General features: G+C 46.7%; 1 protein-coding gene across 7 annotated transcripts in view; it reads left to right on the forward strand.

The window, feature by feature from the left end:
• Positions 1 to 17,522, forward strand: part of LOC135905116 (uncharacterized) — a 595,563-nt gene that overhangs the window by 481,596 nt on the left and 96,445 nt on the right. For 3 of the 7 annotated variants that reach the window (XR_010565320.1, XR_011515103.1, XR_011515104.1), the window contains one exon: positions 16,339 to 16,381. The exons of 3 other annotated variants lie outside the window; for them this stretch is intronic. Coding sequence is in view for 1 of the 4 variants with exons in the window: in XM_070540274.1 (XP_070396375.1) it covers positions 16,339 to 16,593 (255 nt within the window). In the remaining 3 variants the exon portion in view is untranslated. Of the gene's footprint in view, positions 1 to 16,338; positions 17,520 to 17,522 lie in introns of those variants that run through there. One more of the 7 variants, XM_070540274.1, reaches the window with a different exon arrangement.

Raw genomic sequence — 17,522 nt, forward strand, 5'->3', positions numbered from 1 at the left:
CTGCATAATCCAGCTCAAGTGCTAGAATTATGTTACCTGCAGCAAGCACTTCATGGAAAATTGCGTAAAACTTAGAAGGGAGCACACCATGCGCTCATTGCTGGCAAATAATGAGAACAATTATATGCGAGACGCAGGCACTTAAAGCTGCACATTTGCATGTGAGGCGCACTAGTTTCAAGAAGTAAGTGAGTAAAGACTTTATTGTAAAAAAAGGTATCGACGGATGACCTTGTGGTGGGCCCCATAAAGTCACCTAGACCCAGGGGCTCGTGGCTGCCTAACCATATGATTTCAAGAAAAAAATTTGCGGTATCATTGGTCAGCAATGCAATTTTGTTTGTAAGAAGTGTGATTAAGAAGCAGCGCGAAATCACAAGAGAAATAATTCGTGCATAACGCGCCTCTAACTTTCGCAGAACTCAATTTGGTAAAAGGCACTCCGGCGACACAGAAATGTTTATCAACAGCTGATGTATAGCTTAAATATATTTGCAAATCCCGGCAGATGTTTCATTCGTGGCGGAGAAACCGAAGTCCAGCTCTCCGCCAGCCATGTTTGCGCAAAAAAAAAGTTGGCAGAAGCTTTTAGGCATAGTCCTTGGCGACATTAGAATGCAGTGTGGCCAATTAAATATGAACAATTAACAATGAACAGTTAGAGTAGACCCAAGCACACCCTGTCAAAATCTGGGCCATCATTGTTCGGTCCTGCGTGTTCGGTTCCGGTTCGCACGAACCGAACTCGGAGGCAAGTGCTTTCCATCAGTTAGCCGGTTAAATATCATGTCACCTTCTTGTGCGTGACGTCATTAGTGACGTCATTACTTGCGCTTTCTATAGTTCCGGGTTTCCAGGAATTCGGCCAATGTCCTGCTCACGTCGCGGGTCTCTAAAGTCTACGATTGTGTACGTTGGTGTGCGGTGATCAGTGATTTCTGAGTAATTCTAATTATTCCACAAAATTCAGTAACTCAACTTGTAACTAAACTTTTGCTCTGACAGCATATGTACAGTGAAACGCATTGCTTTTGTACTGTACTATTTTTTTTCTAGTTTTCTGATTCATATCGAATTTCCTCCCCGGTCGTCTCAGGAGGTGAACCGGAAGTGCTGTGCAACGAACAAGAGTGTCGCTCGATGCTCGGGCCACACACCCAAACAAAGACAAAACAATGACGATAAACAAAGTGAATCGTTACAAACTACAACCGCATGGCAACACTCCTAGCTACGGAAAAAAAAGAAATGTTTTCCCCCCTTGTTTGCTCTCGCGGTCGGTTCCAGCTGTGTATCACCTTTCGCGACGAACAAAACGAGCGGCCAGCTCCCCGACGCAATTACCTAAAGCGCGAGAGCCATCAGAGAAGTACGCCGACAGTTCCGAGACAACGGGCGGTGGGCGCGAACCGCTTCCATCCGCAACACGTATACAAGGGGCTCGCGTTTGTTTGACTTCCATTCGCAGCTCACGTGTAAGTACGCGTATAATACACCTACGAGCCTCCCAGTGTATGTACTCTCGCTACTTCCGCCTGTGTGTGCAGTCCTCACCGGCTAACCCTATACCGCGCCTGCGTGTTTTTATTGATTCCGTTGCATCAGCCTCGCCGGTCCGTAACGCGAGATTCGGGCCAAGGCCGAGCCGATAACGAAGCCAGCGGCAGTCGATTCGGGGCTCACGCACAAAGGCAAAAAAAAAAAAAGGCTACGCCCATGGCCCGCTTACGCGCAGAGCCGTCTTTGCAGTCCGTATTAGTCTCACGTCCCCAAGCCATCGATCGGAAGCCGGAAAGGCAGTGCGCGTTATGTGTCTCGTTAAGTCATTGCGCTTTATTTTGTTTTTTTCGGCCGCCTTCGCGGCAAATCCCCAGTTGCGTTGCCAAAGTGTTGCACACTGTTGCCTTCTCGAATCACTTCGCAAATGTTTGTCTCCGCTGTATCTGTCCGTGTCGTGCTTTCTTTTTTTTCTTTTTCTTTTTGCGCATTTACTCGCCGCGTTTCGAAGTAAACGAAACGTGGTTCCCAGTTTGAGGAGCCAGTCGCCGGTGGTGCGACTCGGTTCTTTCACTGTTCTTTCACCTCGGTTGCTGGTTCAGTTGGTTCCGCATTGTCGCGTTCGTTGTTCATTCCACTGCAATGCTGCGGACAACGCCCTCTCGTCTTTAGCGTCCTGCGTCTTGTATTTTTCTTTTCCCCATCTCTGCGTCAAAAGAATTGGACGTGGTGTCCATCTTAAGAATTAGCCGCCAGCTCTCCGAGTTTGCTGTACTGAGCATCTCGTTTTTTTTTTTTTCCGCTTTGCGCTTGCGTGCTTTCGTGTACACAACGATAACGATAAATGTTAATGTCGCGCAGACTTCATGGACCTTTCAGATGCTTTTATTTTTTATTCTCGCGTGTCAACGAACAATTGGTGGAGTATAGATGATTTTGTGGATTCAGTGCGGCGCGCCGCCATGGAGGACGTTAGAGCAGGCGCTTCCTCCCTGTTCACAGAGGCGAATCGAAATGTGGGCAGAAGGTCATTTTTTTTTTCGGACACATGGCAATGGTGAATTCTAACAGCTCACAGTGTTGTTCGTGCTCCCGTTGTTCGAAATGCTTTGTAGTTCTTGGCACAGACGTTTTGTAGCCGTCTTGCTCAGTCGTTTCGAAACTATGAAGTTCTGGCAATGCCGCCTGGCCACATCAGCCGTACGGATAATGCACTGTACGGTAACACTTCAGCGTAAGCAATTCAAGGATCACTGAACACAAAAAAATGAAGGAAGAAAACGCGCAATGTGCGCATGCTAATATAGACACTAAATATTTAATGATTTCTCTAATTGCGTAGGTTCGTTTATGACGGCGACAAACTTCGACTCTTAACGCTACAGCGCAAACACCTAAGACGATCCACAAAAAGAAAGACACGACACACACTGGCGCTAGTAACACATACACTAACAGTAACACACAGCGCCGGTGTGTGTCGTGTCTTTCTTATTGTGGCTCGTCTTAGGTGTTTGCGCTGTAACGTTAAGTTCAGAATTATGTACCAGCTAGGCCCAAATGAAGTGTTACTGAACTTCGACTCCCCTCCTTCAGACAGCGCGCCAACGGCAATAGCTCGCTTGCACCCATGTTTTCGCAATCACTGGCGCAACTGGCTGCTAAAGATAGTGTTTGAGCATTTTCTAATCACATTCCCGTGCGAGCTAGCTGCGGCGTATACCTACGTGGATAACTTCCTTCCTTTACTGCGCAGTTTGCGTCTCCTTAATTGCGGTGTATCAGGTGCTTTACCGTGTCGAGCTTTCGGCCCGTATCTCTCCGTGGGCGGAACATCACCCCCATGCTTAAGAAACACCTTTGTGGCCTGGACTGAATTCTGGCAGCAAGCGTAAGCGAACGCGATAATACGGTCTCACACAACGGGCAATTAGTTCCAGGTTATCTCAATAGCGGACGCCTGATAAAGCCGATAACGATACTATACAGAACATGCATGCCGCGCGATAACAACAGCAGCAAATAATAATAATAATAATAATAATAATAATAATAATAATAATAATAATAATAATAATAATAATAATAAAAGGTATGCCCTCGCATGGCTCGGTGTGCGAAATACCAACAAAATCAAAACCCATCGCGGTATAGTAATAATCGTTTTTTAGTTATTGTGGATGAACAATAAAGAGACAAACTCACCGTCGTGATACAGCCTCACCGGACCTTTTGATACGTACGGACGCACTGGTTATTGCACTTGAGGACCCCCCTCGTGCTATCATACTTGCTTGTGCGTGGACAATCTAAAACACAACGCGTGCAAGAGCAGGCCGAATGGCGTATAGAGACGCGATCGGCATTGTAGCCCTCAGCTACCCTTTCGTAGCAATTGCTACAAAGGAAACCCATACGGGTTCCTCGAAAGAAAAGCTTCAGAGTTGAAGAAAAATTCGTCCTCGTCCCGGACCAGGACGAATTTTCTCACTTGCCACAAAACATTTATTCCTGCATGCGAATCTTCGCTGGCGATTGCATCATATATCGTCCAATAACCTGTGCCGACGACCACTCAACACTGTAAAAACGATATTTACCGCATTAACAACTGGTGTAAAAAAATGGCTCATGTCGCTGAGTACAGAAAAATGCAAAATAATCTCCTTCACACGCAACCAAAACATTTCCAACTACTGCTACACCATTAACAATTACCAACTGTCGCAGGCATCATCTTATAAGCACATTGGTATTCATTTCACACCCTGCCTCTCCTGGTCTCACCATATTACCACCGTATGCGCAAAAGCTTCAAAATCTTTACGATATTTACGTCGAAATTTACATAACTGTCCCACTCACGTTCGTCAACTGGCTTATCAGACCTTCGTTCGCCCACAGCTTGAATTCGCCGCATCTATCTGGTCCCCCTACCACAATCATTTAATTAACATGCTTGAAGCAGTTCAGAATAGGGAGGCCCGTTTCATTTCACGCAATTATGGCAACCATAACACCATAACACAAATTAAGCTCAATCTTTCACTTGGACCCCTTAGTGCTCGTCGCGACATTGCCCTTTCATGCCTTTTTCACAAATACGCATACAGCCACAGACCGTGCCCACTTCACCTTGATGCTCCTTCCATTACATCGCGTCGGTTGCACAATCACTTAAGTTTCAAGCGATTATATGGGTCAACTCACGCCTTCAACTCATCTGCTCTTCCTCGCTCCATACGTTTGTGGAATGGTCTTCCAAACAACATCGCATCCGAACCAGACCACGATAGTTGCCGTCAACTTCTGCACTCTTTCTTTTCGCAATAAAAACTTACCCCTTCTTTTTCCAATTTTGTTTTACTTCCTGTGCCATCTCCTGTATTCCACCCATGTATTTATTTATTTGTTATTTTTACAGCTTTAAGACCAAAGACATCCGTCATTTTTTGTACCATTTCACGTGTTTTTCTGTTGTTGTTTTTTCAGTATCCAACATTGTACCCGACTACATTCTTTATATTGATAAATGTTTTTACTGCGCACGTGATTAGTTACTACTTTTTATTATGCCCTACCGTTGTGCGTCTTTGAAACACTGCCAACTGTTCCTGCGCCTAGAATCCGAATGTTTGGCTGTCTGTTTTTGGTTGTAGTTTCTTTTCTTTTTACTGTTGTCATTGTGATTTGTATACTTTAAAGTTCTTGTGTGCAGTTTTGCGATATGTATAATGTCAACCAACATTTCTTTTTCATGTTATCCTTTTTCCTGCCCCACCTTATATTTGCCGTCATACCACATTATCATCGATTCCTCTCCATGTCTTTGTGTTAAATTGCAACGTATGTTTGTACACTGACGGGTTACTTTACACTTTTATCACCCCCCCTTACTCAATGCCCTGTCAAGAGGCCTGTAAGGTATATATATATATATATATATATATATATATATATATATATATATATATATATATATATATATATATATATATATATATATATATATATATATGTGTGTGTGTGTGTGTGTGTGTGTGTGTGTGTGTGTGTGTGTGTGAGAGAGCGACGAAGAAGAAAGGGGCTTAACCGAGGGGCCCGATTTTTGTTAATCATATCATACGAAGCCAACAAACAGACACCAAGAAGAGCACGCGTGAAATTACTTGTACTGACGCATTGAAACATAGAAATTATAAATTAATTGGATTGAAAGTGTATGAAAAAACAACTTGCGTCGCAATTCAATTCCATTAATTTAATATTTCTTTATTTCAATTAGCGAGTACAAGTAATTTCCCGTGTATTGCCCTTGGTGTCCTTGTTTGTTGGCTTCTTATGATACTATATATATATATATATATATATATATATATATACTGTGTGTTACAGATACGCTTCACCAGGCGTTCTTTCGCTCTTCATTCCACTTCGTTAGACACGATTGTCTGCACAGGGCAGAGGACTGCGTGGCGTGCAAGTGTAGCAGCATCTCCAACGTCTTCACCTGCGACAAGAACCCGAGGACAAATTCCTGCTGCTCACTCGTGGTGCACGTTCCTGAGGCCCCCCCCCCCCCCCCCTCCTCCCCCAACCCACACACACACGCACACACTTTCATGACGTCTCCATTCACGCTCTCAAAGGGGAGAAACGGTCATATGCTGATCGCTTGCTTCCCAAGCCGCGGTGTGGAACGGCCATAAACATGTCGGTCGCCCCCCCCCCCCCCCCCTCCCCTCAAGGGCGGCCGACCTTGGCCCTGAAAATTATGGCCGCCACCAGCGCCCGCCGTCTCGTGTGAGTGAGAGCTCAGACAAGCGGAAGTCGCAGATCACGTGCTTGCTGCCGCTGGTAAACTTTATTGAGAGCGGGAAGGGGAAAGGGGGGAGGTGTGCAAGCCGTGCCGTATGTGTAGCGCCGAGACGTTCGTGCCGTCTACAGCCGCTTGCGCGGTCGAGTTGTCTATCTGGAATGGGGCGAGGTTGTTTCCCGCGCTCGACCGAGGAGGTAACCCTTTGGTGGACGTTATATTCCGAGGGTCTCACGGTGGAAGCCAGAAGCGACGCTGTCGCGGCTTCTGATTTCGACATTCTCGCTGTGGCTGAGGACAAGTGCCGTTGGAATGGAGCGCTGGAAGCTGAAGTCCTGTACAGAATTCAAGGTCACACGTGCCTTGGATTTTCCTTTGGTTATAGATATATATCAGAATCAGAATTTATTATTAGAAGTTGGGTCAAATTACAAGTATTTAGTATGCAGGAGGAAGTCCCATAGTCAAAGAATCTATCTATCTATCTATCTATCTATCTATCTATCTATCTATCTATCTATCTATCTATCTATCTATCTATCTATCTATCTATCTATCTCTCTATCTATCTATCTATCTATCTATCTATCTATCTATCTATCTATCTATCTATCTATCTATCTATCTATTTATCTATCTATCTATCTATCACAGACCGCCCACAGTGGGGGAAAGTTAACGGTCTGTGTCGCTCACGCCTCGCCGTGTCATTGACCGGCGCGTACTCTCGTTCATGATTGGAAGTACCGACAACGCTGAATGCTATGCACGTGGTGGCGGCGAACAAACTGTAGAACACCTTCTGGGCGACTGCCCGTCCTCTGAAACTGAAAAAAGGCTTGTCCTGCGCACAGCTCTAGACCAGCTAGGCGAGAAGGCCCCACTCGTTGGACGAAATCTTGCAACCGTTCGCCTCGCGTAACACGTTTGCAGAAGGCCACAAATGCGCTGAAGCAATTTATGAAGGCCATACCGGAATGGGCTACCGTCTGTGGTATATCGAGCAGAGAACTTCGCTACGTCCGGCCGCATCAACACTGGGCTTCCCTCCTTCCCTTATTTTTCCCATCTCCTTTTCTTTCCCAAATATAGGGTAGCCAATCGGGCTGAGTCCTGATCGACTTCGCTTCCTTTCTTTTTTCTTCAACTATTTCTCTCTTAGTGTGCTGCGTTTGACGCACGGAGCGTGTGATGAAATGTTTTAGCGTTCAGTTCTCTGCGTACTTCACTTTCGCTGTTGGCACTCGCTAATAAGCGCATTCAAGAAGTAAACTGACGCATACGTTCTACGCGCCAGATCTTACAGGGCATGATTGCGACGTGAACAGTCTCAACGCCATATGTAGTATAACCCATAACGCGTCGTAGTCACTGCGGTGAGCCGACAGACTCTGCAACGGTGATAAGTGATAACAGTTTTAAAGCGATAGCGTTAAGGAGCCCGTGTCGCGGAAAATCCAGCGTCGGTGCCCCGAGTCGGCGTCAGACGTCGTTTCGACAAACAGTTTTTGGAACCGCGCATACCCAGGCCCACCGTGTGACGCAACGAATTTACTGAACTGACTGAATTCCTCAAGGCAAAATACGTGGAAAAATCGTAAACTACGTCTTACACACAACCTACGGACACGATTGCTCTCGGATTATAATTCCACTATACGAGAAAACATAATTCTGTTACGCGAAAACCCAAGGAAAGCCCTTCACACACACAAACCGGCCGCAGCGTCCCCCATTTGCGTGCCAGCGTGATGGGTGTCTTGGGGGCCATGGAGCAGCGCGCCCAGTTCTTTACAATGCCTCCAGCTGGCGCTCGCCTCCGTCGCATCGCAGCCCACGCTAGAGGCCGCGTTTCTACTACAAAGCCCGCCTTCGCGCATAGCGTCCGCGACCAGCAAAACTGCAAACATTACGGGTACATGGGCTCCAGTTGCCGGGAAGCATGAGAAAAGCAGTCGGGGAACTTTGAAATGCTATCGCGTTCCACTCTTAAAGGCGAAGCCTAAAGCGTCCCCCAAATTTTTCACACTTGTTCTTTATCCTCTTGTCGGGGATTAACCGTAGCGTTTAAGCGAGCATTTTGGTCCACGGATGCGGCCTCACGTGACTATGTGGCGATTTTCATCGCGTCGTCCCTTTCTCTCTCATCATCTTATGCCATTCCTTTTCTTTTTTCCATTACTCCTGCGTAAGGCAGACAACCAGATGCTTGCCCGATTAAAATAACTGCTTGTTCTCCGTTCTCTCTGCACACATGTCTGAGAGTTGGGTGGCCGTCATTAAACTTCGCCACGGCGGAAGTCAATGGAGACCGCACCTCTGCGACTTGGTGTCAGCGAGGCTGAGCTTTATAACCACATTAATCGGCCATTAGCAACCAACCCCGAAAGTTACATAGTTCTCTTTTTCAGCCTTCTCGTCCGTCTTAATTTTTCGAGAACGTGTAGTTGAGAAGAGCAACCAAGGCTTAGTAATTACAGAGGTTGCTTATGCAAACCTATGTTTGAACAAACGGAAATATTGTATAAAAATATCAATCCAATCAACCGCGAGATTGTGGAAGCCTACTTCATGCATGTAAACTCAGGCGCATGCGTCAGCCAGAATTCTATCACTCTTCAGGATAAAGAAACTGATTTTTTGAATGGCAAGATAGGCGAACACCCTTGTAATACACGTGTTTACACTTTCTGTATATTATAATCCCTTGTTTGAAAAAATAAACCACTTGTTAGTCTGCGCTCGTGTTGTGTACTTCCTCTCGTCCTTCGTCCGGGTTGCGCTGCCAAGCCATAGGAACATGTTGAATCGCCAACTCGCCCATCTTGCCGTGTTGATTCATAATAACCCTGCATGGATTCGTTGACAATTATGTGTAAACTCTCAATCATCGGACACGGCCATACCGGCTAAATCTGACTCTCTCTCAGCCATCAGTGGTCCACCGCAGCTTATTGAAACCTCTGTTCTTTTGCTGCGCTCTTTCTTTTTCTTTTTTTCAAACCAACTCGCACACCTATTCCGAGAATCCCAACGTGCGGGTGTGCTCCGCCCCCTCTTCCGAGGCTATAATTCAGGCCGCGTTTGTGAGAACAGCGAGTAAGGTGCCGGTATGTTCCTCAATTGGCCTAATGACTTTCCACACGTTTTCGCATCCATTTTTCTTGCCTACGTCCATAGATTGTTCTTGTTCCATTCTTTAAACCCCTCCTTTAAAGGCTCCTCCTTAAAAAGAATCTCCATGCATCTCCAATGTACCTAATTCTCTTCGAGCAACCACGAGCCGCATCCTCGGAACTCTTGCATAAGGATGTGCGGGCCTTCTTTTCCATGTTGCCGTTGTGTTGCCATGGGGAATTTCTAACTGCTTCTTTCTTCTTGTCTGAGCTGCCACTTTACCAAGCTGCCACTTCCCACTACGTCCCTTTCTTTTTTCCTTCCTTCCTTTCTGTGCAGGTGCTGTTGGAACACCGCCCTCATCGCCCGTCGGCCCATAAAGCTGTGAAGGCGCTTTTGTGTTTCTTAAGGACGACGGGTTTGTGCAACCACTTGTGACTATTAAGGCAACTTCTGAAAAATCACACGCGTCAGCGAACTTGCCGCAATTTCCTTCTTTCCTTCCCTCCTCTCTCTCCCTGTGATCTATGCCTTCCCCTTTCCCATTCGCCCGGTGTAGGGTAGCCAACCGGACGTTGTTCTGGTTAACCTCCCTACCTTCTACTTTTCTCTTTCCTCCTTCCTCCTTCCTTCCTTCCTTTCTTTCTTTTGCATCGTAGATTCTTTCTTCTGTTCACGCGGACCCGACGACCCCCGTTTTCCGCACCGCTTGCTTGGCCACCGGTCTGCAAGACACCTGGAGAATTGCGTCCCACCTGTAGTGGGTAGTGCCTCCACGGCTACGGGTCTTGTCGGGCAACCTGGAACAATAACCACAAGAAAGAAGTGCCTCCTTTATTGTCCACCACTAAACCCTATGTGCTCGGCACCATATGAATAAAGGTATCACGGAAGGAGTAACGCCGCGTGGTACATAAGCCTTCATGTTGACTTCAGAGTGTGCCATGCAAGCAGTCTATGTTAAATGGACACTAGAGCGAAACAATAAATCAGTCTGCCCGAATAAAGCGTTCTTTGGAAACACGGGTTCCGGTTCAATTCGAAATAATGGATTGATTATTAGGAGAGAAAATGAAGGTGAAAATTTCAGTTTTTGACCTTCGCGCCGCATCTCTTATGCCGGTACGTCACTGTAACGTCACAGATTTCAAAGTTGATTTCTTTTTCGTATTTCGTATTTTCGTATTTCTTTGGCTCAACAAAAGTTCTCGAAACTCGCTAGGTTCAATTTTTGGCTCACTTGGAACACAGTGTAGTAAAGAATTACCTAGGCCCTAGAAGACGCTGTTAAAATCCGTGACGTGACAGCAAGTTTATGCGGGAACTTCAAGGAGACGTCGCCACCCGTCTTCTGTTATCGCGCTTTTTCCGGCTTACCAAGCATCTTATCGCGGTAAGAGCGGTGGTTTTGATATTGTAGAAGTGTACTTTTCCGATACAGTAGAAATCGTGTTTCTCTTTAGTTTCCCTTTAACAGGAACTTGGAATTCGATGCTCCATGATCACGTTTTATTCTATTTTTCTCTCTCTCTCTTTCTTTGAACGCTGTTAGTAACAGTGCCCTTATTGAACCAGGGAAGCGTTATACGCCAATGTTTCGTCAGGGGGACTCTTCTTCGTCAGAGGAACGAGACGTCGCCCTGGCAAAGACAGTTCCCCCAGCGTAAACATCGGCTCCTAGCTTTGGACATACTTTGTTCTACCCCTCTTGAGGGAGTCCTCATTTCCGTGCGAACCTCTGCGTTGTTCGTGTCTTACTGATTGGTTTGACGGAACCCACAAGGTAGCTTTTGCTTCACTGCGCGCAAATGTCCAGATAAGGTGTTGCGTCTCACTTGCCTCCCCAGAGGGAGCAGCGATCGCGTACAACCTATAATAGGTTGCCTACAGATGTGAGCGACTCTTCGCTTAAGAGACGGAGTTGGGCACGTATGTAGGATCCCCACTATGTGTAACACCCCCTCATCCGCCTCCTACCCTCTCCCCCCCCCCTCTCGATCCCGCTCCTGGAATCTTCGGAAGAATGGCGTCAAAATCGCGCGCCGTCTTCTCTCCGTCGAACAGTCGACGAACCTTCTTCGTCGGGCGCCAACCTAAACGTTTATCTTTCATTCAGTTAATTCAGCGGCGATTCTTCGTGGTCGCTCGCCCTTGGTTCGCCTCCTCACCTCCTTCTGGGCTTCGCTGCGTAAAACTCGATGAAGGTGAAGGCGACTTCGCCCTCCCCTTCCTTTCCCTCCCATTCCTCCTACGCGGAGAAGCACGAGACGGGGGATGCCTTTAATTACAAGTGCATGCCGACGTCGATCGTTAGGACTACTACCGTCGTCACTGTGGCCGTAGCAAGGCCACCTCCGCACACGCAGTTAGTTCTCGGAGCGAAATTGGCCAGCTCCCTGCGAGGCTCAAGGAGAGGGGCGTCTGTGCCCGTTGAACTCGAAGGTTTGGGACTTGCATGGGGCGCGTAGTGAGCAGTGGGCGTAGTGCGGATGAGCGTGTTCATGCGTCGAAAAAGAAAAAGGAAAACTGTATGCCCGCCGTGGTTGCTCAGTGGCTATGGTGTTGGGCTGCTGAGCACGGAGGTCGCGGGATCGAATCCCGGCCACGGCGGCCGCATTTCGGTGGAGGCGGAATGCGAAAACGCCCGTGTGCTTAGATTTTAGGTGCAACCACCCACGTTACGAATGCTCCTTGCAACTTTATAAATAATTTGGGATATATTAGCAGTTCACCAGAAACACACTGAAGGAACACAAAAAAGGGAAATAACATTATTTCAGTTGCGTTAGTAAATTGTCATTCTACGATGTTGGCCAACCATACACTTAATATAGTTAACCTCTCTGCCTTTCACCTCTTGTTTTCTTCCTTCCTAAGATGACAGCTTACCCCCCGCCCCCTTGCAAAAAAAAGAGATAATAATAAAATATAAAGCCACTGATACCGTGAGAAGTCTCCAGCTTGTTCAGTCATAAAAATGCAACACCGAAAAACGGTAGGCAACGCCGCATTGAAGTGCCGGGAAGAGTACACCATGACGTCATACATTTTGAAGCCACCTGCTTGGGCCTAGTTAATTTTGTACAGGTGAAAGTTGTCTACATTGTACTAAAGAAAAACCAGACTGAGCTTACCAAGTTTAAAGGACTTCTACTCACCTACGAAAGCCCCTAACGCGAAAAATAAATGAATACTTTTAGATACCTGTCGTCACACTGGCATGCCGTTGGTGGAATATGAACGAGAAATATGAAAAAATGCCACTACGACCTCCATTTTCTTTCTTAATAGTCAAACCAATTTGTGCAAAAGAACGAGAATATAGTTCTTAAAGGTTCTTTTGTTAGTCTGAACTCATTTCTTTCTTTGTTCTTCTTTAGCGTCCGCTAAAGGAACGAACAAGTAACGTTGAATTCACCATTTCTCAAGCTTCGGTTTGCCACGTAGGTCTACTGTATGATTGTGCAGGTTCATTTAATTAAACTGTCGGATGCAGGAAAGAGTCGCGGAGCGCTGTACTAAAAGCTTGCACTGTATAAGTATGAGAAAGTGTATGTGCGAATGTATCTGTAGCTTTAACCACGATAGCGTCCTGGGAAATGGTTGGGGAAAACAAATACGTGCTAGTTGTCGCTTTCAGCATGTGCGACAGTTCGGTATTTTTGTACAAGCAGAAAAGACGGGTGTAGAAATTCGCGGCACAAGACAAAATATTGGACAAATGGCGCCGCGGATACCGTTGCGCGTACCTGCTCTTCCGAAAGAAATATATTGAACTAAATCATTAAAAAAATATGTTGAGTGGCATTAATAGTCATGCAGCATAAAGTAAGAAACAACTCTGCACATCAGTGGTAAATTGGGCGTGTAGCGTTTAGTCAGGTAACTCACTGCGTTGAAATGTTGGCGTATTATATATTCGGGTTTCGTTATACGAAACAATATATATATATATATATATATATATATATATATATATATATATATATATATATATATATATATATATATATATATATATATATATATATATATATATATATATATATATATATATATATATATATATATATATGACTTAGTCCGCTTCCGTAGAGCTGACGAGAACGAAGCTCATGGTTCTGGTGCGTCCATGGTGCTTCACGTTCGCGTTCGGCTTGCGTTCTATTGGCGCTGCCTTCGGGCAACACAGCATTCTGCTGTTCCTCCAACGGCTGCACAAAAAAAGCAACAAAGTCTGTATTCCTGTAGAATAAATTTAAAGTAGGTAGTTATCGTGACTCTGCTTCACCGCCTTTAAGCGCGCAAAACGACATTTGCACTTTTTTAGGCTTGTAGCGCAGCTCAGAAAGAGCAAGAAGGAAGGTGGAAGGGGTAATGAAAAGAAACGGTGAACAGAGTGAGCGCTCAGGCTGGTCTCGGTTCCTTTTCGGTACCCCTTCCACTTTCCTTTTTGCTCATTCTGAGCTGCGCTACACAAGCCTAAAAAGGTCGTGAAGTTTGTTACAAAGTTTAGTTACGCAAGATATGCCACTACAGTGACAGAGCAGTGGTATTGTCACCACGTGGCTTATACGCTTATTTTTTTTTTTTCGGTAGCATCAAGGACGTGGCATTTTGGCGCAGGGATGTCTTTGCATGAATATACATGCGTGAGTATGATGCGAGTAACTTTCAATTAACTTAAAAGCCAACCTTATTGCGTTCCTTTCTCTATTTGTGAAAAATGATGGTAGCGAAATTCCGTCAAGCTGACGACACCGCGCTGAAGAGCGCCTTATGTTAGCCGCAGTAACTCAGTTTTACGACGTCCCGTGTTTATAGTGACTGCAACGTTACACATAGCCCTCTTGTAATACTGTGTTTCAGCTTCTCTTTTTGTAGCAGATAATCAAAATACCAAAGCTCAAAAAATTCACTTTCGAGGTAAAATTATTTCCGCGCAGCGGGATATCCAAGTAATAGAAGGGCACCACAGGAAGAGCTAGGAATCGTCGCCTAACTACCAAGCGCTAGTCCTGCAGTTCTCCTGAGATCAGTTTCATTCTGCGACATCCTATGAGCGTAAACAACAACAACAAAAAAAAACTTTACTTTCGGCTGAGTTATATCACGACACCTCGTTCATATTACGTGGCATCACAAAGACGGCGGAGTGATCAACACATCGCTACGAGGAATCGCTAAAGCGCCGCATTCATGTCTCTCAGCGACCACTTCATTTGTTAGACGTTACGACTAAGTACCGTAAATACGCGTAGCTATAAAACGGCATGCCATTTCGACATTTCTAACTCAAAGCATTTTGAAGTTCGTGCGATCTTCTGAAACATCATGTTTAAAACTGCTGTCCGTTGAGCTACGTGCGGGTGCATTGAGGAGCATGCGGCCGCAGGGGGCAATGCCCAAAATTCCCGGACACGGCGTCCACTACCCACAGCTGCATCAAACTCCGGCCTCGGAAAGCGGACCTAAGTCGACGCTTTCGAGACGTTGCGATAGGAGGGGCCGGATCGAGCCCCGAATTCCTCACTCTCACCGCGCCGCTGTTTGTTCCGGGAAGTTCGGCGGCGGCGGGACAAGGGGGTACCCGCTGTCTCGGTTACGCAGGGTCTCGCCCGATGACGCAACGACTAGCCGAGTAATTCGTTCACTGTGTAATCAGCGGGAGGGAAGGCGAAGAAGGCGGGATGTTACTGTGCGTGGTGTGTGGGGAGGGGGGGGGGGGGAGGGGGGTTGCAGTCGAGGGGGCGGCGTTCGCGAAGGGTTGGGTCGGCTTCGCTTGCCTACGGGGAATCCCTGCACGGAAAGGCGATTCCGTCGCAACCGCCACCGTACACTCTTTCTCAGCAGTTCCGTGCAGAACTGTGAAAGCTACGGCCGCCCCCCTTGATTCTTCATCTACCTTGTCGACACGGTGTCAACGGGACGCAGAGAGGTGATGCAGACATCTCAAACGCTGGGAAGAATGTTCTCCTCTTTGTGCAACGTTTAGATTGCGCAAGTAACGTCAACCGAGAATAACCCGATAACCCGTCAACCAGCATCACTTACAGCCATTTCCGGTGCAAGCACCCGCGTTTGCAGACTTCGGATCCTTGGCTCTGCTGCGCGTAACTGGCGAGACAACGGCGCGATCCGGATGGTTGTGTGGCCAGGGACCCACTGAACCCGTTTCCCGCTAAGTCTGGCGGGATGCGCAGACGCTCAAGCGTACAGGAGCGTAGTGGCCGCTTATGCGCCTTCGCACCCCACCCCACCTACCCCGTCTCTCGCGCTTGCCATTATTTCAAGGTCGCCCTCTCGGTTCCCACACGCCCTCGAGCTCCCGACCCGTATATCAACCGTAGCGACAGGCGAAGAAGGCGCGTGATAGCGCCTGGTCTGCAGATTAACCCTGCGTTCCCGTTTCTTCGTATAGTAAGTACGAAAGGGAAAGCCTGTACCGAACGCGCAAGCCATTTTAGTTCGGCTCCTTTTTCGCGGGCTCTTAAGTGTATGGTAAGTTGGTCAGGCCTGGTGTAAGGACTTCGTGTATAATACGGCAATTATCGTTTTGCAAGGCACGGTCGGAAAAGTGCTGCCCTTAGAAAAAGGCCTAACCATTACTGACTGGTTCGATAGCTCCCGGCTGTTTTGCGCTCTAGGTGTCGGGACAGAGGAAACCCAACCAGGCATTGGTATTAATAGGGGGAAAAAACATATCCTGAACACGTCTTCAATGGGTACTAGGATGGGTTCAGATCTTCGTATTCCTTCACTGATTGATTGATTGATTGATTGATTGATTGATTGATTGATTGATTGATTGATTGATTGATTGATTGATTGATTGATTGATTGATTGATTGATTGATTGATTGATTATTCCACCGAGCTTGGGTGTCCCCCTCTTGCCTTACACGCAGGTAAGGCGGGGAGGACGAAGCAGTCCCTGCGCGTTGAGGACGGTGAGTCTTCACAGCCTCAACAGCCAGGTGGATTGCTCGATGCTGGTCGTCTTCAGCCTCGCTCTGGAGCAAGGCCTCCCAGGCTTCTCTAGCGTCAATCTTTTCTTTGGCCCCTTGGGAGCCAGCACGCTCCCAAAGTATTACATGGTCTGGCGTAGCTTTCTCTTTACAAATTTCGCAGAAGACGTCGTTATAGACCCTCGTCTGAGTTAAGTAGAGACAATATGGTGGTGTATAATTATTTCCCTGGAGGCGCTGCGACATGTGAGCGTCCTCCAGAGAGAGAGACCGATGCGGAGGTGGAAAGATTCTTCCTTTGGCTGTGTAATGATCTATGATTTCCTTGTACATACTCTTTCAACACTTGATGCTACATCTCATAGACAATTCGCTCGTAATCGTGACGCTAAAGCTGGCCAAATATTTCAAAGCGTGTGTCAGTAAGGGCTTCAGTTTGCTTTCGACGTGGATCGCCGCTTCGCCGAATAGCTTTCCTTCGCAATCCATTGTGCACGTCGCATATCAACAGCGGCTGCCTTGTAAACATTGCCACGCCACTGATACGAACCTATTGCCAGAGTAGCTCCTGACCTTTAATACCATGGCATGTACTCAAGCACGTGTCTGTTTACATTATCGTGTGTTTACATCGCAAGCGGTCACAAGAGAGAGCAATATGCTATGGATGAAAGAGCAGGCCTCTTCGAAGTTTTCGCGATAGTCGAACGAGAAAGCGATTTCTTTAGGCACGTAGAGAACCGATAATTGCCCGTGAAGGTGCCCTTGATAATTAACAGCCTCTACAAAAACTTGCTCACTCACTCATAGCCCGATGTAATGGAAGCGATAGCTGCCACTGCTTCATTGTGACGACTGGCACAGCGATAGTGGTCACATGACAACTCTCGCTGAGACAGTTGTCATAGACAGCAGCAACTGCCACAGCGACAACAACCTCATCCAGCGAAAGGTTAGTTACAAAAACCACCTTAAGAGGAAGCTTTAGCTCGGGCCCGACTCCGACGCGGCCTATTCAAATACATGTAAAACGCAAAAAACGCTTTTCTGAAATAACCCCTGAACCGATTTTAATGACATTTGCTGTATTTGAGAGAGAAAGTTAAATTGTAGTGACTGTCGGT

This window comes from Dermacentor albipictus, chromosome 6, assembly GCF_038994185.2.
Source record: "Dermacentor albipictus isolate Rhodes 1998 colony chromosome 6, USDA_Dalb.pri_finalv2, whole genome shotgun sequence".
In the NCBI taxonomy this organism is placed as follows: domain Eukaryota; kingdom Metazoa; phylum Arthropoda; class Arachnida; order Ixodida; family Ixodidae; genus Dermacentor; species Dermacentor albipictus.